Source organism: Cydia splendana, chromosome 1 (assembly GCF_910591565.1).
Source record: "Cydia splendana chromosome 1, ilCydSple1.2, whole genome shotgun sequence".
Classification (NCBI taxonomy): domain Eukaryota; kingdom Metazoa; phylum Arthropoda; class Insecta; order Lepidoptera; family Tortricidae; genus Cydia; species Cydia splendana.
In genome coordinates, this window is record NC_085960.1 from 18,841,192 (window position 1) to 18,869,039 (window position 27,848).

The 27,848-nt window shown below is 38.0% G+C and overlaps 3 protein-coding genes across 6 annotated transcripts; 1 reads left to right on the forward strand and 2 right to left on the reverse strand.

Moving 5' to 3' along the window:
• Window positions 1–2,474: 2,474 nt before the first annotated feature.
• LOC134791373 (gem-associated protein 8-like) lies at window positions 2,475–3,408 on the reverse strand. Its single transcript, XM_063762387.1, has one exon. The coding sequence runs from the start codon at window positions 3,396–3,398 to the stop codon at window positions 2,523–2,525; it is 876 nt and encodes a 291-aa protein (XP_063618457.1). The 5' UTR covers window positions 3,399–3,408; the 3' UTR covers window positions 2,475–2,522.
• Window positions 3,409–9,145: 5,737 nt separating this feature from the next.
• Window positions 9,146–10,620, forward strand: LOC134791904 (zinc finger protein 90-like). Its single transcript, XM_063763025.1, has 2 exons — window positions 9,146–9,380; window positions 9,523–10,620. The coding sequence occupies exons 1-2, from the start codon at window positions 9,249–9,251 to the stop codon at window positions 10,486–10,488; spliced, it is 1,098 nt and encodes a 365-aa protein (XP_063619095.1). The 5' UTR covers window positions 9,146–9,248; the 3' UTR covers window positions 10,489–10,620.
• Window positions 10,621–10,733: 113 nt separating this feature from the next.
• Window positions 10,734–23,391, reverse strand: LOC134791646 (TBC1 domain family member 15). Of its 4 annotated transcripts, none has more exons than XM_063762742.1 (11): window positions 23,181–23,391; window positions 20,429–20,621; window positions 19,506–19,925; window positions 19,094–19,138; window positions 18,358–18,526; window positions 17,728–17,824; window positions 16,934–17,350; window positions 16,297–16,484; window positions 15,400–15,526; window positions 14,826–15,012; window positions 10,734–12,629 (listed from the first exon to the last, which is right to left on the reverse strand). In XM_063762742.1, the coding sequence occupies exons 1-11, from the start codon at window positions 23,220–23,222 to the stop codon at window positions 12,616–12,618; spliced, it is 1,899 nt and encodes a 632-aa protein (XP_063618812.1). In that variant the 5' UTR covers window positions 23,223–23,391; the 3' UTR covers window positions 10,734–12,615. The 4 variants fall into 4 exon arrangements, with proteins under 4 accessions (XP_063618812.1, XP_063618785.1, XP_063618793.1 ...); XM_063762715.1 differs by having other exon boundaries at window positions 14,770–15,012; XM_063762723.1 differs by having other exon boundaries at window positions 14,727–15,012.
• Between the last annotated feature and the right edge of the window lie 4,457 nt (window positions 23,392–27,848).

Below are 27,848 nucleotides of genomic sequence, written 5' to 3' on the forward strand. Positions count from 1 at the left end.
TTCGGTAGGCGTCAGCGTAAGAATATCATTTTCTTCACTAGAAGAACTCATTTTTATAGCGAGCGTAGATACGCGTTTTTTTGTATTTTTTTAGTCAAACACAATTTACACTATCCAATTCAGTAAGTATTTTCAAATCCCGCCTCTTTTTTACTATTTTTATCACTTTTAAGAGGCGTTTTTCTGTTATTTGCTTCAAACCGACTCTAAACTTAGAAGCGTTTTTGCTAAAAAAAACCACAAACAGCTACAAAAGTAAAAAACGCCTTAAGCGTGAACTGAATGGATAATTGTTAAAAAAAATGAACTGAATGGTTATGACATTTCTTTTTTTTTCAAACAAGAAATTGGTCCTATAAATAACCTAATTTTATTTTTGAAGGAAAAAGTTGCGTACGAACCGTCACCAATGACAGATGATGATAACAATGAAACATTGTAGTAGTGGTGGTTCAGGTGCTACAGCTATTGCCTACTTTCCAGCTTGGTTTTAGACCATCTATTGCCACATTTCCGAACAGTGGCGTGAAAAAAGTATTGTATGCAACGTTGTTTAACTGAGTCAAAAAATACTCGTGGCGTCTTTATTAACAATTTTTGGCTTCGCCTCAAATTGTTACTCACGCCACTCGCCTTTTTTGACCTCTTTAAAACAACGGTTGCATAAAATACTATAAACTAGTAGAATCATACAAAAAAACCAAACCAAAAGTATACAGCTAATATACGCGAGTATATAGCCGCGATACCTTCATACTGGTACGCGCCCCGGCCGCCGCGCCCCGCTCCCCACGGCGGGTTGGTCAACGACACCTTCTCGTAACTCATGAGGCCCTGGTACTTGCTCCTTGCTAAATTCAATTTTTAAACAGTTTTTTTCTCGATTTTAGCCTATGGAGACTAACAAGTAACGCTAAGCGGTTTTCGTACTCTATGGATGTTTATATATTAAGGGTGTCACATGCGCGTTTATGAATTATGAAGCAATTGTTCCTACAATACAACCTAAAATAATAAATGTGTAAACCGAGCACTTTCATTTGATACCAAACTCGACCATACTTTCTTGCACTTAAAATGACCAGAATAGCAAGACCCCTCACAAATAGCTTTTTAGCACTTTCAGCTCTTCTAGCTCAATAACCTCTTGTTCGAGCCAGCTCAAAATTTAATGACTAAAATATAATGCCCTTAACTATATGTTCACCCAATTTCATTTAAATTAAAACATTTTTACTTAAGTTATCGAGTATCAAACTATCCTCTGATAGTTCAGCTTAAAAACATCGAAATGCCGGGACGTGCCCCTAGCCAGCCGTGTGTTCAAAGTCGAATGTAAGAACTTCACTTCGCTTCGCTCGCTCGTTCGATTAAGTAGGTATGGAGTGTGGATATGGTTTCACGTTCACCGCTATGCTACGGTAGAGCCAATAATATGGGTTTCAATGCATGTAGTGAAAATACTTCAGAGGTAAAACGACAATGTGCCGTGATTTGCGCTAAATGCACACAAACCAAATTGATCATCAATCTATCCTAACCTAATAAACCTAAAAAAATTGAATTGAGTCAATTATTTTATGAGAACTGTAGTTGTTATGACTAATATTATCAGTGCATCATTTTGCTGCAATTTTTTTTAATAAATACACAATTTCAATTTAAAAAATTCAATGCAGTTTATTTTTTGAAAAAACATTTCCATTAGAAATACTCATTATGTTAAGCCTAATAGACTGGCCACGAAAGATGTTTCACCACACCAACTGGTAAAGGGTCTCATAACTTGATGTTACAGAGGGACAGTACAGTGATCCCCAGTATACCCACACTAGGCTTAGCCTGTGACGTGGGGATCTAAGCGAAATACAAATTATTAGCTACTACATTAAAATTAAAATATTTTTTTTATTAAATCACTAAACCAACAGTACAAAAGACTGATGAGAAAGTTGCATTTTAAGTGTGGTTAAGTAATTTGAAGAAGACTTTGACTTGTTTTCTCATTTAGGCTGATTGAATTGACTTTTAAGTGATATTTTGAATGATTTCTTTTTAAAAGCATTCATTTAGATTTGATTTGAAATGTTTTACAGATTAGTATTTCTCCCGCATTAGTGCGATGAAAATTTTTGTGTTTCACTAGGTGGCAATATTTATTTAGCCCTTCAAGATGCCATTTTCGAATTTGGATTTTTTTCAATTTGGAAACTTGCACGCTTGGGTATGAATATTAGCATGGGAGGTTAAACAACAACTTTGCCCCTTTATAAAACAAATAACTATTACAATTTCCTATTTATCTCTGATAAATTTCGGCTCTAAATGTACATTAACAGTTTTAGCAAGGGGTTTTTAGATTTATCTGGTCACTAGACACTTTCTGGTTCCCACCAGAAACCAGACACTGGGACTGAGAATGGGACATTATTTCCCAGTCACATTTAGCAGCAAAATAATTATAAGAAAGTATCTGGTGTCTGGATAGATCTAATAAATCCAACAAGCACCTAGCCGCTAACTTAAAAGTTTTGATTAGAGTATGAATAATGTGAATTAAAATTAAATGGTATCACGGGCCAGAATGCAGGTGTATTTTTGTCAATATCTGCCATATAATCACATTTCATTGACATTTCTATTGCAGCCGTTTTCTGCCATCTCTCTCCATAAAGATCTTGGGTTGATAAACCGTAGTGCCGTCGTGCTTTCAGCTGAGCCTCTCTTTCTTCTAACTCAGCTTGTTCTTGTGCTGCTTTTTGTTGTTCACGCTCTAACCTCAGTTCTTCTTTGTGTTTGGCATTTATCATCAAAAACTGCATGAATTCTTCACTTACTTCTAAATCCTGGTTATCATCTGAACTGTCTTCTTCCTCCTCACTTTCTGATTGCATGTCCACTAACATAGTTTGAGAGTTAGTACTTCCTGCATCTTGCCATTCTCCCAGTTTTCCTTCTCTTATTGGACTATGCCTTTCATTCACGTTACACTCTTCTTCATCTTCATGATTTTCTCTGTCTACATCAGATCCTGAAATTTTACATGTCGTAGACGAGTTTTCACCACGAGTTACATACTGATTTTTGCGAATTATGTCATGTAGAACACTATTTTCATACTCTAAAGACTTTGCTTTAGCTTTCCAGTAAGCCATCTGGTGTTTCAATTGCCAAGTAGCTGCAAAAGTAAAATGCTCTGCCCAAGACGACATGGTAAACATTAGTTTAGACAATTTAAATGCACTATTGTTCACAGATTTGTGCTTGAAAATCTTTTTCTTCGAGACGGACTGTTTGTTTTTATTCTTATTTTTGTTTTTACGTTTCCGTTTCTTGCTTTGTTTTGAGGGTATAGAATTATTAATATTTTGAGATTTGCTATCGGGTATAGAAGACATTTTCTTAATTTTATTTTATTAACTAGATTATCTAGTCTGTAGCACATATTTAGACCCGCATTTACATTCGCGTGCGAGGCACGACCCGAGCGCGAGCCAAGCCACGAGACGCGAGTGTAAGCGGGGGGGCTCGTGGCTTGTCTCGGCAGGGGTGCGAAACTCCTGACTTCGGCCAAACTCGGCTCCGCTCGGCTCAGCATTGCTCCGAGCAATTATTAGGGTTGGCACCACTTGGCTTCCTTTTGCGTGCACGACCACAGATAAGATAATCACTTGAATTTTGACAACCCTAAATAGCCGAAAGGGATAGTGCCATATATTAGAAAGGGATATCATGATTCGACCCTGAATCGCTGTCAATCTTCAGTTTTGTAAGAAGTTTCCTTTCTGTACGGCAGTACTATTATTTATTCTGTGTAGGGCTTGCAATTCGAATATTCGAATATGTCGAATATTCGACCTGTTTTGATATTCGAATATTCGGCCGCTCAGGTTTCGAATATTCGAATATTTTTTATTACTAGGTAAAATCTATTTTCATCCGTTATAGTTACAGTTTCTGTGTATTTTGCCGGGTATTAACAGTGAATGAGGAACCGTAGGTACCCAAATGCGAAGGAAATAATGTTTTTACTGTATTCCTCTCAATAGGCTTCGTGAATACAGTTAAACCTAACTCAATTTCAAAGGAAACGAAATCAAAAAGTATGTTTTATTACGGTGCGGCTAATGCTTTTTCTAGGTACAAGTAACTTTACGTAAGTTTTAAGATAAAGGGTCATTTTGTTTATTGAGTAAAATCGTACCTTAAGCGAATATTCGAAGTCTAAACCTTGCCCTTTATCGCAATTCACAAATTTGATCATACCAAACCTACCGAACTAGTTCTAACCATGCACCTTTAGCTAACGAATAATCCACCCCGTAGTTAGCCAACTTTTTCCCTTAAATATTCCAATACCAATTATATAACTTATTATATAACAGCCGACCATTAGGAATCAAAACTAAACTTGCCAAGACTAATAAAGTCAATAAAGATTCAAAATACAATGGAATTAAAGGCCATTTTACAGGCTTCTTAACGACAAGAAGTTAATTTAATTCAGAAAATGATTAGTGATTAGTTGATTACCTACTAAAATGTTTTCTCTCTTACATACGTGTTTGGATGGTTAAAGTTATATTAATTCACGCAACGACGCATTTATAATAAAAAGTTTTATCAAGAAATATGACTAATTTTTGCGTTTTAGGTACTTACTTGCTTTTATAAACGTGGGTATTTCAGAGTAGGATGATAAAATCTAGTCAATAAGTGGATTTCTGCAAAATATCATTAATTTTAGCAATATGTGGAAAAAGCTTTTGAATAAAACGATAATAAACCGATTTTTCGTTCCTTTTCTTATTTTTTTTAAATATTCGAATAATTATTCGAATATTCGAATATCTCGTCAGAAAAAGTCGAATATTCGAATACCTGAAAGTTTCGAATATTTGCAAGCCCTAATTCTGTGGTCTCGGCTCGCCTTAGAGCATTTAGTAACTGGAGACGTCATGGCTGTCATTTTCTGTACCTCGAAGTAAATATCTATGGAGTAGAGACGCGCACTAATTTCTATCTGAAAAAATCTGTCGTTTTTGGCGCGGGGGACGAGGTAACGCACACAAATAATGTTAACACTAATGCATTTTTAGCATGCGTCGCTACACACGCACACGACAAAATTATCAAACACTAGCAAAAACTATATTCACACAAGTACAAGAACAAACACAGACAACCCTGTCCGTGAACGAGATGACGTCAGTTTTATGTAAACCTAGATAGTGCGAGGGACGCGCCGATAATATTGTCGATATTTTATTGACAATGAATTTTAATTTCTGCTTTTATCAATTATAATAATATTACAATATCAAGTCTTTCTACCAGCATTTTACTAACTTTCAATTTTTGTATTGTTTTTAGATGTTGTTCTAATAGTTTGTCAATTTGTTTAGGGCGAATCTTGCAAGCTGATATAGAATGATTTTTTATTATCAGTTCATTAGTTAATATTTTACATATTGGTTTACTTCTGAAAGCAATGCAATATACTATTGAGCATGCAGATCTGATGACAGAGATGGAACGCGGCCATAGGATGTCATTTAAGGGATATTGAGTAGGGGATAATTAGTATATATATCGGCGGTAGATCGTAAAATCCGGCATATCGAGATATTCCTAGGCATATCATGAAACTCCGCCATTTAATAATCTGCCTTTTGCATTTTTTGCCACTGCTAGTGCTGCATTCTATGTGGCATTTGGAGCAGAATGCGTAGGTGCTAGGTAGGTACTAAAATCATACGCTACCCAAACACGTACTATAAGTAGGCTGTCAAGCCATTTCAATGGTTATCATTTGCTAAAATGTAGGACATCCTACTTATTCGATATGCCTAAATGTTGAGGTTTGCACGGTATGGCTGGTGATCACTAGTCAGAACATGACATGCCGGCGTTTCACGATCTGCTTAGGAATATCACACCTTGAAGTTAGCACGATATGGCTGGTGGTCACTAGGCAGATCATAATCTGCCTAGGAATATCACTCCTTGAAGTTTGTACGATATGGCTGGTGTTCGCTAGGCATCATGACCATCTGTATATTATTCATTATGTTTATATCGATTTTACCGATATTGGTTTTTATAGTGTCCCATCACTAATATTGGTACGGTGATACCAGACTGAGTAATAAATTAAAAGTGCCTATTTATGGAAAGTGACAGCCGTAAATACCTTAAATTAATAAAATATTTGACATGTTAAATAAAAATATATAGCTGGTCAAGCAAATCTTGTCAGTAAAAAAGGCGCGAAATTCAAATTTTCTATGGGACGATATCCCTTCCCGCCTACATTTTTCAAATTTGCCGCCTTTTTCTACTGACAAGATCTGCTTGACCAGCTATAAGTATGTAGAAACTAAAGGAAAAATATATTTTCAAAAAATAGTCTCTCGGTAATTTTACGTTATTTAGGGGTTGTGCATAAATCACGCGAGATGTTTTCGACTACTTTTTGATCCCCCGTCCCCCTTTTCTTTATTCTTATAGATCTATTTATTTGATTAAATAGATTAGGTTGATATGAAACTAAGGTGTTATATAAAAATAATGTGTTACATAAATTATATAACAAAAAGCAACGCAAATAGGGCGTATTACTGCAATGTTCACTAAGCTAACCAAAGTGTAGCACTAAACTAGCTAGTAAATTTTCTCTTTTCTCTTTATCGCTCAAATATGCAATAGTGATAGAGAGGTTAGATAACGAAATTTAATATTTCTTGTTCCGCGGCGGACCCCCAGATTGTGATGGATTGTGGTAGTCGCGCCTCCTACGCAGTTTCGCATAATATTTCCTATTAGAAATTCTACTCGTACCTAAATAATATTTAGAAAGTCTTCTTTAGAATTACCCTAAATTAGATCTAATACCATATCACTGGTATCACTGTCAGATTGACAATGTTTTTTAGTTATTTGCAAAGTTAATGCACTATTTGATAATATTTAGATGTAATAGCACAGAATAAATAATAGTACTGCCGTACAGAAAGGAAACTTCCTACAAAACCGAAGATTGATTCAGGGTCGAATCATGATATCCCTTTCTAATATATGGCACTATCCCTTTCGGCTATTTAGGGTTGTCAAAATTCAAGTGATTATCTTATCTGTGGTCGTGCACGCAAAAGGAAGCCAAGTGGTGCCAACCCTAATAATTGCTCGGAGCAATGCTGAGCCGAGCGGAGCCGAGTTTGGCCGAAGTCAGGAGTTTCGCACCCCTGGTAATAGTACCTACATATGATAAGAAACGTGTTCTTTTTGTAGACTAGACGTTTTCGATCTCATTTTGAACGAGAAAACGCTGCAATTCGGCATTTTCGGCTCCTATCATTCCGCTTAGACTGACGTTTGCTGAATGGCGTATGACGTGTGGCAACTAGTTTTATATAACCTCCTTGACCGGCGGCCGCGGACTTTTTGCAGAGGGGAACGCCTGTTAATGGCCGCTCCATAGATATTTACTCCGAGTTCTGTACGAATCAGTCTACCGATTTTTGCGGGGTATCCGGAACGTCAAATGTATTGCTATTTCTACATGATTTGTACGTAACGTACAAATAGCCATGTCAGTCCATATAAAAGTTTGCACAATTGTGCAAGTTTTTCGGCAGATGGGTAAGCTCTTAAACTTCTTAAAGGCGAATCCAGTTATTAAATGCTCTAAGCGGATCGCGTGGAGGAGCGGTTTTTTGGGCACATGAATCTAGTAGGCGATTTACATTCTCGCGCGAGCCACGAGACGCGAGTGTAAGCGGGGGGCTCGTACAAAGAGTAGTACATATAATGGTTCGTGGTTCGTGGCTCGTCTCCTTCGAGCAACACGGAAGGGAGGCGGCATTCGCACTATTTCCCCTCTGCCGAGGTACAAGATTTGCGCGTCAATCTAATCTAGCGCGGGTAATAAAACTAGTTGCACTTGGATTTTTCACTAGACCGAGTCCAGACGCGCGCGTGAACACTGCTGCACAAAAATGCCTGTTTGCTCGGTTTTTTGTTATAAAAAGAGGTCGGGGACATCAAATTTACAAAAAGAAAGTGTTACATTTCACATGTAATATTTTTTTTTACATATCATACGTTTAATTACATTCAAACACAATTACTATATTTTAGTCTCATGTTGTTGTTGGATTTATCGATTTTGCTCGCTCAGTACAAATTGCGGATCGGTCGAGCGACAAATCCGACTTCTCATCTCTCAGAATACAATAACATACTTCAACGAAAATGTGTTAGTGTGCGTGTTGTGACACTTGTCACTCGTCCGTACACAAAAAGAGATCGAGGTTTGCAAGATTTGTCGTTGACGTGTGTCATTTTCTATATATTTATGTCGTCATTACAGATTGGATTTTGTATATAAGTGTGTGAGAAGTGCGACTGTGTGCACCTTTCCCCCCGCGAAAAATGGCAGAAAGATTTGTACGGTGAGATATCGCTTGGGCCCCTCCCTTCCGATGTGTCGGAAGCCGGTGTTGCTCGAAGCTCGTCTCGCATGGAGGAGCGGTTTTTGGACACGAGTCAAAGGGGCTCGTATGGGCTCGCGCGGGACGCGCGCTTGTGTGTACACTGTTTACACTCGCGTTCGCTTTGTCATTCGATTGATTACAATCCTTATACCGTGCCGTTAGTGTTTAAAATCGATTAGCTCGACGAGCTTACGAGACATGAGACGAGCCACGAGGCGAGAGTGTAATCATCAGTTTTCCTGGTTCATACTGACTGACAAATTGGTTTGACCAACTATATTATTATCACTTTCAACACTTAATAACATAGACCACACAGAGATAACATTTGCTTGTGAATGTGACGTCCAGAATATATCCAAGCGTATATCTGTATCTAAGGACGATTTAACAATTATTGCTCAAAATATTCGTAGCATATATGCAAACCTTGACGATCTAATTATTACTCTTTCGAACCTAGATTTACGGGTAGACATCCTAATATTGACTGAGTGTAGACTTGATCCCCATAAGATGCCTAGTGAGTATTATATTGTTTGCACTCGCCTCTCGTGGCTCGCGCGAGAATGTAAACCGCTTTATTGAATGTCAAGTTGACGTCTGATTAACATGACAGCTTAGCATATTTTATCTATGTTATTGTCTTACTGTACCTACATAATTATAAACTAGTTTTTAGGAGTTCCGATATAATAATACAATTAAATATATAAATTTAGTAATATTAGAAGATAATAAGCATTTATAGAAATGAGTTATAAAGACAACTGTCGTACCTGTTTAGCCAGCGGCAAGGAAATGCGGTATATCCATACAACAATTGCCATTGGAGGTGAAGACATAAGGATGTCTGATATTTTAGCGAATTTTTACAACTATAAGGTATGAAATAAACTTAATTCATCTTTAAAAACGTGATATTATTGTATTTGTGCAATGTAGTGGCGTTGTAACTCGAATATAATTCGTTATGAAGTCTAATAATAATATAAACAAATCTGTCTTATAAAATGTATGTTTGTAGGTGTCTTCTGATGAGGAATATCCAGAAAATATCTGCATGAACTGTATTTATCATCTTACCATGACTTATTCCTTTAAAAATCTAATAGAATCGAGTGCTAAAACATTATCAGAAAATTCAAACACTGTTGAAGTTGATGACTACAGTTATGGGTCAGAAGAAGAAGGAAAAACATATCAAATGAGAAGATATGAAAGACGAAAACATCAAGCTATAGAAAACACAGCAAGTGAAATTAAACTAATGTTTTGTGTTGAATGTAAAGCAGAATTTCATTCTACAAAAGAATTAAGTGCACACTGTACTAACAATCATCCTCTTAAATCCTCCACAGGACGTGATTGTGATTATTGCCATGAGAAATTTGAAGATTTTCGTTCCCTTGTTTTACATCGAAAACTTCATTTAAAACCATATCTTTGTGAAAACTGCTGGGAAGGATTTTACTCTGAAAATGAATTAAACACTCATTCTTGTCAACCCAATGGACATCATAAAGAAAAAAACAGTTCTGACAGAATGCTACGGCAATGTGATCAATGTGGAAAATCATATCCACCTGGATATATAAAAATTCATATGTTGACACACAGCAATGATCGTCCATATAGCTGTAAATTCTGTCCGAAGAAATTCAAAGTACCGGGAGGCCTTCATTCACATGTTTTATGGAATCATAAGAGAACTAGAAATCACAAATGTGAAGTGTGCAATGCAACTTTCATTTCGTCTAGTTCTCGTAGTTCTCATATACGTAAAAATCACCTAAAGGAGAAAAAATATGGATGTGAAAGTTGTGGAAAGAGATTTTTTTCTAAATCTGAGTTACAGAGGCATTCTCTAACTCATACAGGGGTCAAGAACTTTCATTGTCATCTGTGTGATAAGTCATACCAAACACGCTATGGGTTGAATGTACATTTGAAGTCTCACTCTCAAATGTCGATGAATGTGCTAAATTTGTAAATTGTGATTAAGATGCTATTAACCTTTTGGACGCCAATGACCGATATATCCGCACCGCAAGTTCAACGCCAAAGACTGATTAATCGGTCACAGACCACAGAGCAACATAGACCTATGTGCATATGCATAAAGTTCAATTTCAGTTTTGACACTTTGGTGATGTGGCGTCCGCGTGACATCTTTTGTGTTTGACACGGCGTCGAAAAGGTTAAGGTTTACTAAGATAAAAGCACAAAGACAGTGTATAATAATGATCACTCATTTACTCAATCCTCCAGAGATTTAATAGGTACTTTATTAAATTGATCTAATCCTTTATTTATGTACTAGGTGGGGTTTTGTGGTACAACCATAGACAAAAGAATAAGCTGCATAAAGTGGTGCAAAATATTATTATAGGTAGCTGCAAATATGACTACCTTAATCACCAATCCCCCAGAACAGCAATCCTTTTTACAAATGTTTAAAGTGATGTAATGTGTACATAACATTTTTTATTGATACTCCTCCAAAGAATAAATAAAACATTGTAAGGTACCAAAAAGCTTATAGTTTCCAATAAATTAACATTTAAAAAAGGAATTATATTTTATCTGTAAATGAATGTATAAAAATTTACTACTGTTTAAAATAAACTTTTTGTACTGGAATTACAATAACTAAAAAACATTTTACAATAACAATTTTGATATGAGTAAACAGAACGGTTAGACATTGACATTCATGGGACAACTTTATCTAGCATTCAGCACATATTACTTATAATTCAATAGGGAATGTGCGTGAATAATTGTACACAGGGCACATTTTGAGCCCTCTGTTTATTGGCGTGAAGTACAATGTTAAGCTTTCTCCGAAACCATTAATTCTCCTGTTTCCGTCATGAATGCGACATCCTGTATAGTCGTGTGACGACTTGGAATAGGTAACACAAACCAAAATATTTTATGAATAAATTTCTATATTCTATAAAAAATACAATAAATTCTAATTTAAAAGGTAGCATTTTGATGATTTCTGATGTCTTGGGAATTACAAACAAAGGAAAAGGAATTGTATGCTATTGGTTGTTAATACAAAATTATACATCAAATTTTTGGTGATTTAAAAAAATGAAAGAACCTCTAATGTTACAATCTACAGAATGTGCCAAAATATTACTCAAGTACATAACAATGGTACTAGTACAATATTCCCATAAATTACCGTATTTTCTGTGCCAATGTCAGTTGAAAATAAGAGAACACTACAAGTGTGGAAACCACCCAAGTGCACTGAATACCAACATTATTAATTTGCAAAAGGGCAAGATAAAATGGAATCACGTAACTTAACTGCTAACACTAAAAAGAATAAGTATAAGTTTATAACAAACATATATGTATGAAACCCACTTTGCATAAATTGAATTGACATATTGTTACCTTAAAAACACCATTGTTATTTTAAATAGGTAACTGTTATTTAATCTAAATGTGTCTACGGAAAACAACTGAAATTATCAATGTACCTATGTAGTCTATGGCACAAAAATTTTAATTTTAATCTGGAATATAGTGCACAATACAAGCACCAGTGGCCTATTTTATAAAGTCTCTTTCTAACCCTATGTGTTAGAACGAGACTTCCGCTTGTAAATTGTAGCTTTATAAAATAGGCCACTGGTGTTTAAATATGTATATCAAATTGCAGTCAAATTATTCAGTATCCTATAATTTAGGCGATCCTTCGTCGTTCATTGACGAATTTCACAAGACACCTATTATATTTAAAGGCACCATTTAAAACAATAACCCGTCCGGGTAAGGCAAAACTTAAATTCACAGTGTATTACAACGTGTCAATAGGAAAGCCTATAAACTTGATATTGCGCCATTAATATAAAAGCTTTAATTAACCCTATATGTTTTATAAGTCTCACTAGCTAATTTTAGCGGGAAATTTTTGGAGACTTAGGTACTGTGACACAATCATGGACAGCTATTTTTTTTATTTTAGGAGTACCACGAGTACTTTATAAAAATAGAAAAATTATCACTTTCACTAGTCTCTCTGTAGTTTTATGGTTTCGTGTTTTAGGCAAGTAAGGCCCAGACGCTGGTGGTTACGACAGATATTTTTAATCCGTTATATTCGAGTTCCTGTAAAAAAAAAACTGATTTTAAATAAAGAAATAGATTTAAGTGAGGCAAAAATTAATTGTATATTTACAATAACACTAAAACAACAAGCCACTATCGAGGATAACTTTTGACACTGAAAAAATATAGGTAGTGTAGCATATGGTGCCTGCAATATAGCCACTTGGGCACCAAATTCTTTAAAGGCTGCTATCCATTTTTAGGGTTCCGTACCCAAAGGGTAAAAACGGGACCCTATTACTAAGACTCCACTGTCCGTCCACCAGGCTGTATCTTATAAACCGTGATAGCTAGCTAGACAGTTGAAATTTTCACAGATAATGTATTTCTGTTGCCGCTATAACAACAAATACTAAATAGTATGGAACCCAGTGGGCGAGTCTTGACTTGCACTTGTCCGGATTTTTTAACCGACTTCAAGATTTCAAAAGGAGGAGGTTCTCAATTAGGTAGTAAGTATGTTTTTTTTAAATTAAGTTCTAAACTACAAAAATCATACATTTTGAGATGTGGCCTGCCTGGCACCATACGAATATCCTCGTAAAACCCATTGTGCTAGTTTTAGGGCGAAAATAAGTAGTTATAACAGTACGCGAAATAAAGTTTTTCTAGCAAAATCAGATCTTATATCGGTGCCTGAAACCAGGGGTGCGAAACTCCTGACTTCGGCCAAACTCGGCTCCGCTCGGCTCAGCATTGCTCCGAGCAATTATTAAGGTTGGCACCACTTGGCTTCCTTTTGCGTGCACGACCACAGATAAGATAATCACTTGAATTTTGACAACCCTAAATAGCCGAAAGGGATAGTGCCATATATTAGAAAGGGATATCATGATTCGACCCTGAATCGCTGTCAATCTTCGGTTTTGTAGGAAGTTTCCTTTCTGTACGGCAGTACTATTATTTATTCTGTGCTGAAACTTTAAAATAGGTAAATGTCCTATTTTCAGGACATTAGGTCGATATTTCATCTTGTCTTAAAAATAGAATGGGCATTACGAGGATCTCTCTGATATCCAAGCCACCGGGATACAGTTTTGGTAAAAAGGAACTCGATATGAATGTGGGCATGTTACTTTTTGTGAATAATTCAATTTATGCATACATTATTTTTGATAGTCTATGTGTTTGATAAACCAATCAAATATAATAAATCAATTAGATTTATTTTTGGTTATCATACGATTTTTTAAAAACTAGCCGTCGCTTATAAGTAAGTTTACTACAATATATAGATAGGTAGTAATTCAAAATACAACATATCTTGTTATCACACTGGAAGACATGCATCAATAGTTATAACACTAATTTAAGAAAACTTTAAACGCGTGCGGGAGCATAAACCGTATTTAAATTATATGTATTTAGAATATAATTGACTACATTTAGTGTACAGTATATTAATTACTTTAGCGAATATATTCTGCTAAATCAATGCAAATATATAGTTTGAAAATCAACTCAAAAAGCATATTAGGGCTTGTGCACAAATCACGCGAGGTTCGATAGGGGGTGGGGGGGACGCGAAAAAATCACGATAGATCACGTTGGGGGAGGGGGGTATAAGGAAACCTCACGTGTATTTTTCTACAGTGAACGAAACTATGAAAAAAACACCTACCACATGAGTAGATACTTTTTCCCGGTTTCGTTAAACATAAATCTTCACTCTGCACTTCAAAATAGCGAGTCTATTTAACGAAAATAGAAAAATAAACAAGGTTTTCTATATAATACAATTTTTCTTAAAATTAAGTCGAATGAAAATATTTCAAAAAAATACACGTGAGGTTGTGTGGGGGGAGGGGGGTAGCGAAAAACCTCACCAAATATCACCAGGGGGGAGGGGGGGTCAAAAAGTAGCCGAAAACACCTCGCGTGATTTGTGCACAACCCCTTACTCGTACGTCTGCAAACATGATGCATCTACTGTTAAAATATTCATTTGTTACATAGCTACAAATGACAAACAATGACATGCCACAAAATGTAACTCGCACCCATTGTTCTTAAATGGTTTGGTGTCGGAAAGTTGATCTAAATTATTTGCACAACAGAATGTCTAATCTACAATTCTACATATGAATACATATTCACCGCGTGCTCAAAAATTCATGTCTAATCCTATTTGATACATAACTTCATCCATCCCTGGGTTCAAGAGAGGGTCTCGGGCATTTTCACTTTTCTCCATACCATTAGCTCCGCTCGTCGTTGGCTCGTCGTCCGAATTCGTTGACACGGAAACGTTCAGAGGAGTCATTCCGAGTATGATCCTGATTTGGTCTGTTAGGTGGTGCGCTGATATTATTTGGTGGTACATGCCCTCGGCTGTGCTTAATATTTTGTCCACGTCCAGGCACATAGATAGGTCGTTTACGTGCTGAAAATTATAGTATTATTATAACATGAAACCGATATTAATTTATATGGAGTGGAACACAGTGGAACAGCTGCTAAATGCCTGACTGTAAGTATTATATGATAATTATACATACAAAACATTTAGGTAAATAAATTTGTGTCGGACAAAAAGCAACAATATCCTGCTGTCCGTAGGTACAAAAATAGCGTTTGTATTATTTGGTGTGACATTCTTAAACTAATTTTACGGTTTAACATAGTAATTTTTAAACAGTCGCGCGACATATTTCTGAGAGCGTAGGTCTCCAATACATTCATGAACTTCCTTGTTTATATACTTCTGTCTTCTACACCGTTAGTAAACTTAGTAAACAAACAATTAAAATATGCATATCTCCAAACTTACCTTCAATATTTCAGTGAAACCATAGTTGTTGTTGATTATCGTGTCTTTTTCGGCGTCGAGTATAGCGACACAAATGAGCAGATGGAAGTTGGCACACGGCAACCCCGTCCACAGGACTTCCCATAGCCTGCACACAAGAATAAATCAAGTTATACAGAGTTCGAGCAGTTAGAAACCCGAAGAATTTTAATGGTATGTTACTAATTAATTACTATAATTTCTGCTAGTATAAAAACAAAATTTCGAATAAAAATCATGGATAGGATTCAGAGGCTATGTGGTGTTAGAAAACCGGGCAAGTGCGAGTCGGACTCGCGCACGAAGGGTTCCGTACCATAATGAAAAAAAAAAAACGGTCACCCATCCAAGTACTGACCACGCCCGACGTTGCTTAACGTTGGTAAAAAATCACGCTTGTTGTATAGGAGCCCCATTTAAATCTTTATTTTATTCTGTTTTTAGTATTTGTTGTTATAGCGGCAACAGAAATACATCATCTGTGAAAATTTCAACTGTCACGGTTCGTGAGATACAGCCTGGTGACAGACAGACGGACGGACGGACGGACAGCGAAGTCTTAGTAATAGGGTCACGTTTTACCTTTTGGGTACGGAACCCTAAAAAGATGCCTTTTTTGTGAAAGGACATTTCATTCATGATCGCGATTTGGTGCAAAAAGCCCCTTATTTCGACTAAAATATTCCAATGTTTCAAGTACAGGAAGCATGCGTGCTGATTCCTAGAGAATAAAATTTGTAACTAAATGTATGCCCCTCCTCTTCGGCATCGGCTATAGTATAAAGTTCCCGAAATCGTTCTGCGCCAGTTCCGGGCTGCAGAACATCAGCTGATGCAGGAGCTGCTGCTTTATGCCCGCCTGGTCCAAGGCGAAGTTACCTCATAATGTCCCTGAAGGAGAACTCTCGCTTGAACCAGACCAGCAGCCAGCGGAAGCAGAAGTACATGTTGCCGGAGTCCTTCTGCGCCAGGTGCTGCGCCAGCTCCGGGCTGCAGAACGTCAGCAGCTGCTGCAGCTGCAGGAGCTGCTGCTTCATGCCCGCTTGGTCCATGTCGAAGTTGTACGCCTGGAATGTAAATTGATGCCGCTCACGAAAATTGGTCATTCGATCATTACAGTTACTCTCGTGCGCCACGTAGGAATTTGCGATGGGTCAATGTGTTCATCTTCACCATTCCTATCTTTTTGTAATTTAATGTTCCAGCCTGGTGTGTATTGGGTCCAAGGTTTTTCAATTGCTCAACTTACTCGACTGTTCAACTTGCCCCACTCTCTCTCTCTCTGCCCCACTCAACAAATAAGATTTTTGTAGTGAATATTCATTAGAGCCGCAAGTAGATATGAACTACTTTATGATTATCATTATTTTGTCTTGTAGCTCAATAAGTTTATTTGGGATTACATAAATCATCAAAGAAAAATCTGGAAACCACTTGGATACCGATTTCACTGTATTTACTGTTGAATGGAGTCTTCTGTGCTTGGAATCAAGGTAATAATATGGTTCTAACTTACAATTCTTTCCATGAAGCCAACGAAACACCAAAAACTGTCCACCTCATTCCCCAAAAGTAGCAGCAACGGTGCCAAAATATCGCTCATGCCTTGCACGTAGCCAAGGTCGAAGTTGTACATGACATATGTCATCAGAATATCTTGCAGCACCGCCAGATTCGGGTTATTGTCACCAGCGAAAAACGGATGGGTCCGGTCTGTCCTTGCAACGTCTTTCTCCACTAGACTCTTTCTGTCTCTGTACTCCGAGAACCTGGACTCTTGGCCTTCGGTCATGGAGCGCCATTGGAGCTTCATGGAGAAGTATTCCTCTGTGCGTTTGCGTTGTAAGGATCGTATTTCTGTATGCGTCATGTGCCAGGGTGTGTAGTCTAGTAAATATTTCCAGACCGACTGGCGTATCGAGTGGGCTACACCCTGGGAATAAAAATATAACGTTATTTAACATTTAGGACGACTGCAGCACATTGATTATTTATGGTCGACTTTGTTTGGTATAAAAATGACGAAGCGATTTCAAATTCTCATGTGCCAACTAAATTAATTATATCTGGTGCTAGATATAACTAGACTAGAGAAGATAGTAAGTTTGTAACTTAGGCCTCGTATACGTGAGCAAAAGACCTAGGATTACGTGAGTATTAGAAAATTGAGGGAGCGTGTATTAGACAGTAATAGGTACTATTAGCTTAGTACCCCTACATGCATATTTGTACACATGGACGTCTTTCCATACTCAAATATTTGAAGTTAATACAATTATACAATAAATTTAAACACGTTTGGTTCCTTACCCCTCTAAAGATGAGCTGTTTTACTCCGTCGACCTCCGTGACCCTGCCTTCCGTGTCCTGCAGACCTTCCCATTTCTCAGTGGATAGTGGAGTTCCTCTGCAAACCGATATAAATAGGTATACTTGTTCACATAAAGAAAAACTGTTCTTCTTGACTTTACATAATATTGTTGTATTGTTCGCAAATTTCATCGCATTAGGGTGGTATTCCACCTATCCAATTTCTTTGTCCAATGTCATTGCGTCTCACATTTTGCTTAACACTTTCGCAACCGGGCAAAAAACGGCGCACTACCTCAGAAACCGGTCGTCTATATCTGCGTACAAAACAACCCGCTGGGCGGGTTGTCCGGCATCTGAGCAAACATTACGAGTCCCTACCAGGCGGGTTCTCGGTAGTCAAAGTGTTAATGAGAGAGTGAGACGCAATGACATTGGACAATAATACCACCTAAGAAATGTGTCGAGTTTTCAAATATGTATGATAAGAGGTTTCTTAATCTCTTAGTTATTGTTCTAAATATAATAATATAGAGAATTTCGAGAATGGGCCATTCGTAAAAAGGCTGTATGCGTCGTGAGCGTGGCATAGAATCACTACTTAAATGATAGTCGTAAATGAATAACTACCTAGGTATGATAGGTCTCGGCGGCAGCGTTGGTTTGACGCTGATGACTTCGTACTCATCGGACTTAGTGACCGTGGTGGCGTCTTCCATCGCACTCATGCTCTTTGTGAGCAAGTCTGCCACCTCTTCCGACACGTCGCGTTTGCCGTTAGCCTCGTTGCCATAATATACTAAAAACACAATTTCTTCAAAGAATATGTTGATATGATATTGCCTTGCATTTGCACTATTACAGAAATATGTAAGTAAATAAAAAATATAACAAAAAAAATCGTAGGTAAAAAAAAAACAATATATTTAAATTCCTTTTTTTAAGGGAACCACCTTCAAAAGAACCCGATCAAGTGATCACTTTAGATGGGGCGAACGACACAACTCAAAAAGTCGTACAAATAAGAAATATTAATAATTGCTACTCATACGTTGCGACGGCTACGGCTTACAAAAATCAATGTAGGAAATCGTGCTTTATAATCTTAATCATAAACGTATCCTGAATGTTTCACTATCAGTCAATTTCATTGAATAATAACTAAATCACTCCCCCCCTTTCTTGCCGTGTTTGGAAAAATATTCGTCGTTGTCGTCTCGTTTCTAATACCTTCTACGTCGAAAAAAGGAACAGGAAGGCTGTGTTTCTATAAAGACAATGACAGGCCTTACAATAAAATGTTTGAATCTAACTATATACTAATGTATTTTATCATTATCAGCTAAGCAAGCAACATGATACATACATTTCTCGAGGTCAATTGTAGAGCAACCTTGTTGTGGATTCGATCCTGATCAGCACCAGAAAATTCATAATATAAGGTACAGAACAACACGTCAAGAAACCTACACCGATAAATATAGGTATAAAGCAATAGAAGGATGCGTGCAGATCCATCTTGCGTGTTGTTTTCTTTCGTGCAATTAAGATTAAATTTACAAATATAAAACGTACCTAATTAGATATTGTGACCTGTGACACTATTTTGCCATGCGTATTAGGTAAGTACATTATGTAAAAATTCTTGTTATATTCCCGATCACAAGATTTTTTTTATTGTATCCGAACGAGTGGTAGGCGTTCTTTAAATTTACTTGACTTTTTAGGTAGAGGTCACTAGAAGGAATCTCCTGTTTTGAAGTAAAGCATATACATACCAATATCCGTAAGCTTAGAAAACGCAGTCATAGTGGTCTCATAAGGCCTATGCTTGAAATTCGACACCAGATTCCACACAACATCTGTAGTGTTCTCCGTGAAGATATCTAGTTCTGCAAAACTCTTATTCAGCACTTGCGTCTCCACATTTGGCTCGATTACTACATATGTGTTTCTGTCATGTCTTGTCTTTGCTGTTTTAATGTGGTTCTTCAAATTCGCGACGAATATTTCCGCGTTCCCATGTTGGAAGTAAAAAGTGGTCTGCCAAATGCCTGGTTTGGTGGAGAACTGCATCTGCTGGTTGTTGCGAGTGACTCTGAAGGTTTTCAGGTCGTCGAGGGCTATTTTTATGATCCGGGAGCGAGCGTTTGCGTAATCGGAAGTGATGTTACCGCTGAGAGTGCGTTGTCTTCGACCTGACAAGTAAACGTAGGTTGTAAAGGGATTTGTAAGTGGGCAAGAAATTGGGCATCGTGTTCTACGTCGCTTCACCATCGCTGATGTATAGCCATAAAACAACTTGTACTGTCACTCGGAATACAAAAATTAAAAGAGAAAAACTACAGGCGTATGCGGTCATATAGTAAACTAAACGTAACGTTTAGATTTGAGTCTTTTTCAATGGTCTATTTTCATATTGTATATATCACCGGTCGGCCGATAAAATGCTCCTCACGCCCTCCTAGAATGCGAAGACTATTAGCTAATAGCTACACAACGGGCTCGAATCCTCGACGCACCCAGGTTATTACATGAAGCTTACGGAGAAACCAGGAAAATACCTCACTTAAGTACGGAGATAGGCTTTAGGCTAAGACTTAACTTACATGCCGCACATGACTAAGTGATGAAACCGGAGCCTATGACCAACTCAAAATAATTGCTGCCATTGGCGTTGAGGTCTGTGAGTATAGCCCACCTATAGTGTTGACTACGGCCCACTCCTGATCCTGCGTGTCGGAGTCGATGGTGATGAGGTCGTTGGGCCGCCACTCGATGCACTTGCTGCCGTTGGGGTTGAGCACCACGCACAGCATGCCGATCGAGTTGAGGTCTGTGATCGGACGGCCCATGCACGCCTTGAGTAGCACGCCATCTTGCGTAAACAGGTCCTGGAATAGGGGCAATTCTTACATATTATGCTAAGCAATGATTGGTAATATACTATGCAATATGCATGTCCAACAACCTAAAGGTTGTCCGGAATAGATCGCTTTTAAACGATAAGACCGCCTGTTGTTTACTTCTACTTGATGTGATATATTGTCCGTAGTGTTTTCTTTTATTGTGGTGAGCAATAAAGAGATAGAGTATTTTTTATTGTATTACATACCTATTTAAAAAGATCATTGAGGTTGTCAAAAACAATTAATGAAATATAAAAGAATTTGCTTCTGATACAAGCTTTTATTATTAATTATTAATTTCTTTAGATAATCATATATGTACCTACTACTGAACATGTCCGTTCTAAGTCACGCTTGCAGGTCTGGATTTCCGCCTAGGCTCACAAGGCCTGGGCCTAGGGGCCCAAGAAACCTAACAATGGATTTTAAATGGAGAAGGGGGCTCCCCTAAATTCTAAGTGCCATACTAAATGCCTAGGGGCCCTAGGTCTCTTAATCCGGGCCTGTACGCATGGCGTTCTTAGCATTGTAATAGTAAAATATAAAATACAGCTCGCATAGATTTAATTACATACAAATAGAATCAGGAGGGATACAAATAAATGGTTGTAAACAAAAAATAATTAGGTACCTACAAAGTGTGACATGCTGTGCCAACAATTGTTGGCGACAATCATTGAATAAGAATAACAATAGGTGGGTACTTACCGATAATGGTTAAACTGATAGTGATAACCTTAATAGGTTTACAAGATAATGTTATTAATAACATATGAACGGTCATTGCTCTTTAGTATTATCTGAACTTATAAAGATAGGGAATAAGCTTTCCATGAAAAGGGACAGATTCAATTAGATGCATCAAATCAGCAGTAGTAAGTCCAGGATTCCAGGATCATGTAGCCAACAAGCAGACAGGCCACCTGATCGGAATAGTCTCTGTCGCCCTAGGACGTATCAGCATAAATCTCCTTTTTATGGTCAAAGTGCTAACTAACTGTAAGTGGTAATTACAACAGCATATCCCAATAAGATATTTTAGCAGCAATTAGCCAACTTTGACCAGACACTACTCTTCAGCTACACTTAACATGTCATGTAGTTCTATACAAGGACTATAGTTGTTTATGTTATGTAACATTAACAGAATACAAGAATAGAATAGATTAGAAATATTTTTATTCATAAACACAAACAAAACAAATTACATATTACAAAACCATAGAAAGAATAAAGTACAACGAAATGGTTAATTTCAGCATGTTAGTGGCAACTTCCAGTGCTGATCTTCCGATGAGGCCATCAAGTGAGAATAACCACAGCAGGTAACAGACAAAAAGAATCGTTGGGCTTGATTTATATATAAACCAAGAGCCCTGTTTTGGGGCCAATTCTCACCCGCATGCCTTTACTTGTAGTCCATCGAAAGAAAGCAGACAAGCCGTTTGGCATTTGGCATACAATCTGGCCAGTGAAAAGTAGGAAGCAGGACACCTGGAGGTTTTGCCCTACAGTAAATAAATTTAGAGACCCCAGGATGCCCCTGACCTAAACCTGACTCTGGCAATCAAAAGTCCCACCCAACTACTCACCCCAGAGGGGTTGTCTTAATATTGGTTGCACCAACCAAAACAAGATGTATTGATTATGTAAAATCAGCAGAGAACTATGAAACTTCCATTCATAAAAGGTTAGCTTAATGCTAAGAAGATATCCAGTAAAGCAGCGGTCGGCAACCTTTTAGCAGCCAAGGGCCAAATAGTAGTTACCGAAGTTGATGTGGGCCGCACTTTGTTAATATTTATGACTTTATCAGACATTGTGGTTTGTCAATATTACATACAAAATAGCCAGGAAGACTCGCGGGCCGCAAGTGAGAGGTTCGCGGGCCGCTTGTTGCCGACCGCTGCAGTAAAGCATTATAATGGGGAGGAAGGTCATTTACTAGCACATTCTTCTTCTTAGTTGTGACCTCATGTCTGAGGGACGGGACTCCTGTGGAGTATTCTTCCTATCACTGCTCTCCAGCAGCACATTACGAGTGGATTAAAAAATAAAGAATGTCATTTCTTTATAGCATCAGGAACAATATATTGCTTTAAACTTTTATAGATTTCACAAATCGTTTTTACTGAATTCCGTATTTTAAATATCATAATTGCGAATACTTCATTGACATAGGGCCTGTAATTGTAAAATTTACATTACAATTAAAAAAAGTTCTTATAAAGAATAAGTTCTTATAATGGCAATACATAGTAATAAGGATTACAGAACTGACGTGGATAATTGACAAACTACGATTAATTTTCATACAATAGCTATGATTTCATCATAACTATTACTACAAATAGTATCAAACTGTACTGATAAGTTACTGTTAGGAGTTACAATAAAAAATCAAAATGCCCAGGAATAGGCAATAAAAAGAATCATAAGTCAAATAAAAACTACGTTTGATTAAGCCTAGTTAATCCAAGGTCGTATTTATACACCAAAACAAAGAATAGGCAATTAGGCAAGGCCTTAGGATATTACGCTCACCTTACACTGCTCCGGAATGTCTTCTACAGAGCTTGAAGACATTTTTCTCTTAAACGAGATCAAGGCAGGTGGTAAAGCTATACTCTTTCATGAATGCTGAGAGGAAATATAAATTAATCAGAGTAATTGCACCATAATCATATGGGAAATTTTGTCAACAAAAAGGTAAACATGACAGTTTACTTCGTCGTTCATTACGTACAGATTAAATATCAATCAAACAGACAAACGCCCACTCGCTTACATTTGGTTCGGTTTAAATTCAGATGTAAGCAAGTTAGGCAACATAAAAATATAACTGCTTTAAAAGCGTTATTATTGGTTGTCCTTGTCACAGTCGCTGTCACAGTCTCACATTTTTTTAAATTCCCGCAAACAAAAAAGTATATTGTCCAGATATATGATATATACTGGGTCAAGCAGATCTTGTCAGTAGAAAAAGGCGGCAAATTTGAAAAATGTAGGCCGCGAAAGGATATCATCCCATAGAAAATTTGAATTTCGCGCCTTTTTCTACTGACAAGATTTGCTTGACCGTCTATACTTAGATGACGCCTCAGCGAGCTGTCACTGTTGCCACCAAAGAGAATATAATCACTACGTTTTAAGAGACGGGACTTCCATACTAGCGATTTGATTAGTCTGTGTATATGTTTGGTGTTCCAATCATTACCAACATGTATGACAAAGAACTGTCAAAGAACAATAGTACCAACATAACAGACTTAAATAGTGTAGTATGCCACACGCTTGCGTATTTTATCGATATCGATAAATTGGGGAGGGTTGAAACATAGGCCCCTGTCAACAAATTTCGTACTAGAAATCAGGTTAGAATCGAGTCCACATTTAAGTCGTATGTTATATATAGTGTGGACTTTTAAGTAGCTAACACACTATCGCACCGCACCAAGGTCATTGTGGGACGCACCCATAAGTAAGAGGGAGAAAGCGATATCTCTTTCTCGCTCTTACTTATGGGTGCGTCCCACAATGACCTTGGTGCGGTGCGATAGTGTGTTAGCTACTTTAGTAGACTAATACATGGTTGGACTTAAATGTGAACACGATTTTTATTTGTTAAAATAAAAATATGTAAAATGATTTTTTTTTAATATTTTAATATATAATTTAAAATACATCCCGACGGTCCGACGGTCCACAGGTAACAGAGGAAAATGTGTGTTCACCTGATTAAATGTTTTTTTTTCTATATACATATAATATTCTAAAATAATAAAATTAAGTCTTCCTTTACAACTTATTTGCGCCACTGCCTGCATCTGAAAACATTTAATAATTAAAACAGAGATACATACTTTTTCTTATATATCAGGTTAAAATCTTAAATAATAGAGAATATCACGCAAAACTCTGCGTAAGTAGCGCCACTACCACTATCTGTCACAAGGCCCAGTTTTATAAAGTTACAAGTTACAGGTTACAAGAGTACAGGCTACAGGCACCTGTAATGCACTGTGAACGGCTACAGGTGTTTTATAAATACACATAGATAATTACAGTTGTAAAGAACCACGGTCAATCTCGATTACATGTGAAATCTACAGGTGTGAAGGACATCACTATTTTAAAAAAAAACGTCTGTCATAGATACTCTCTGCTCTACTCACGCTCTACTAAATGCTGTGTTAGCCCCCATTAGCACGACAGCTTTTTCACGCGCGTTAAAAAAGCGCTTGAATCTGTCCAAGCTCTAAATTCGACTTAACGACCAAGGGTTAAAGTCGAAAATCCAACAACGCTTGATAAAAAGCGCCACCGCTATCGTGTGAATACATACATGGTTATCCATTTGTGTCATTCAAACGCTTTTTTAACGCGCGTTGAAAAAGCTGCCGTGCGAACGGGGCCTTATTGTTTGTTGTAAAATATTAATTATTGGAAAAATGCCCAGAAATGAAGGAAAAATCGAGTGGTTGAGAGCGGTGTTCGATGCCAAGGATATACTTTTCGGGCCGTTTTCAGATTCAGATTTAGATTTCATGAAATATTTACCTAATAAGTAAATAAATACTGTTTCACATTACATTATAAAATGTATCGTTTCGGTAGCGGCTCAAAGATAAGTACGCTGTGTATCGAAAATGATGAATAGTACACTTTACCATAATGTGAATTGTGAATGCACTATACTTAAATAAAGAGACGAATGCTAATAAATCAACGACAAATATCGGCACCAATCCCTTTCCGTTTCCTAGTAGATAAAATAAAACGATATCATCAATAAAATCAATATCAAACATATTGTCACTTTATTTCCTATTTACACATAGGTAATTACATTAACAAAAACTGATAAGGTGCATGGAAAAGTATGCATGCCCTGGCAAAATCGTTCGCGTTGGTGCCTAACAATAAAGAGTAAAGTTTAAAATCGCTCAGAAAACGAATAATTTTAATTAAAACTTAAGAATTACAGGACTCAAGACGTATGTCAGTTTTTGTTACAAGTGTATCAATCTACACTTGTAATTTACAATATTTTTATAAAACGCTTGTTCGATTATGAGTTTAAAACTATTAAACTCCCATATTTTCGTCTATGGTTGAGCTACAGGCACTTGTACCTGTAACCTGTAAAATTGTAACACAGTACTTTTATAAAACGCAAATTGTAAAAAACGGAGCAAGTGTTGCCAGTAAACGCCTGTACACTTGTAACTTGTAACTTTATAAAACTACCGCGAAACAAGAAAACCGAAATTTCGTTATCCTCTTTATCACACTTGCATATTTAGGTGTCCATGCCTTCGCTTGAACCACATTATGAGATAACACCCTTGTAACTCAGCCCTAATCAAGCGAATTCATCAACTAGTAGCGCCATCTATCGCGCTACCTAAGTACTAATGTCGCCCGGTTGCCAGCGCTCGGCTGCTTTCTCTTCAGTACGCTTTTGTAACTCAGCCGAGCAACACGTTTACAAAGCAAGTTTTAAAAAGATCAAGAAATTTAAATCGTAAAAATATTTTGAAAACCTCCGACTTCGTGACATTCCGCTCGGTGGCCATGGCCCAGCGACGAGACGCAGTGACCTTCCTACAGGCACCGTCATAAAAAGTACACGGGTACTTACGCCTTATGGCCTCGTCCTGTGGGACAACAAGCGTCGTCCCGTGAGACGACATGGCGTCGTCCCGTGAGACGACAAGCGTCGTCCCGTGAGACGACAAGCGTCGTCCCGTGAGACGACAAGCGTCGTCTCGTGAGACGACAAGCGTCGCCCCGTGAGACGACAAGGCGTCGTCCCGTGAGACGACAAGGCGTCGTCCCGTGAGACGACAAGGCGTCGTCCCGTGAGACGACAAGGCGTCGTCCCGTGAGACGACAAGGCGTCGTCCCGTGAGACGACATGGCGTCGTCCCGTGAGACGACATGGCGTCGTCCCGTGAGACAACATGGCATCGTTCCGTGAGACGACATGGCGTCAACCCGTGAGACGACAAGGCGTCGTCCCGTGAGACGACAAGGCGTCGTCCCGTGAGACGACAAGGCGTCGTACCGTGAGACGACAAGACATCGTCCCGTGAGACGACAAGGCGTCGTCCCGTGGTATCGTCCTGACACACGACATGGTATTGTCCTGACAGACGACATGACAGCGTCTTGTGAGACGACGAGCATCGTCTCGTTAAAAGACCTTGTGACATTCCGCTCAGTGCCCGTGGCCCAGCAATGAGACTAAGTGAGCTCTTATAGCCATCATCATAAAAAGAATACCTACGGGTATAAATGGCACACAGCGTCGTCCCGTTGGACGACAAGCGTCGTTGCGTGAGACGACATAGCGTAGTCCCGTGAGATGACATGACATCGTCCTGTGGGACATCAAGCTTCGTCCTGTAAAACAATAAGGCGTCATCCTGTGATACGACAGGCATCGCGATGAGTTACGTCATCATGTGAGAAGACATTGCGCCATCCTGTGGTATGGTCCCGTGAGAGGATATTGCGTCCCATAGGACTACATTGCATTGTTCCATAAGACTACATTTTGTCGTATCGTGAGACATTAATGCGTCGTCCTATGAGATGATATCGCATCGTCCTCTGAAATGACATTGAAATGATGTTGTCTTGTTAAACAAAAACCGTTGTCTCATGGTCTACCATGAATACGGTAGCGGACGTCTTATTGGTCGCTTTATCGTTCGATGTCTGCACAGTCGGCCTCGCATTTAATATCTGCATGGTCATGAACCAATGCACGACTTAGTGGGCGTTATCATCATTGTAGCCGACCAAATGGTGTGTCACCTTTTAGAACGACGAGCAGCAGAATTGCTATTAGCGGGTTTGGCGTGAAATTGATAACGAAATGCAGTTACAGTAATTGTCTCAACCTGCCAGGAAAAAGGAAGGTTTCCGTCTTGGTCGTGTACAAATGTTGGTCTAGGTCGATAACAAACAGTTGCCGTGAGATACCAAACAAACCAAAAATATACATTCTGAGGATCCTAAACTGTATGACTAACTGGCCATGAAAAATAGCAGTTAAGAAACTACAAAAAAGGTGAAAAGGGAAAAGTACAAAGTGAAATCCTTGTGTTATACTTTGCCCAACTAGATCCTATACCAAAAAGAGAGAGGGGGAGGCAAGAAAATTAACGTTAGCCTTAAAGAAGGAAAGAAAACTAAAACTCT

Bases quoted from the DNA above. Each gene is read 5' to 3' on its own strand.
- LOC134791646 (XM_063762715.1), bottom strand. From the start codon at position 23,222: ATGTCTTCAAGCTCTGTAGAAGACATTCCGGAGCAGTGTAAG. The intron at 19,139-19,505 runs GTATGTATATGC...GGTGCTGATCAG, and splicing joins TTCTAAGCTTACGGATATTG to GATCGAATCCACAACAAGGT. The intron at 17,825-18,357 runs GTAGTTATTCAT...ATCGGTTTGCAG, and splicing joins CCGAGACCTATCATACCTAG to AGGAACTCCACTATCCACTG.
- LOC134791904 (XM_063763025.1), top strand. From the start codon at position 9,249: ATGAGTTATAAAGACAACTGTCGTACCTGTTTAGCCAGCGGCAAGGAA. The intron at 9,381-9,522 runs GTATGAAATAAA...GTATGTTTGTAG, and splicing joins CGAATTTTTACAACTATAAG to GTGTCTTCTGATGAGGAATA.
- LOC134791373 (XM_063762387.1), bottom strand. From the start codon at position 3,398: ATGTCTTCTATACCCGATAGCAAATCTCAAAATATTAATAATTCTATA.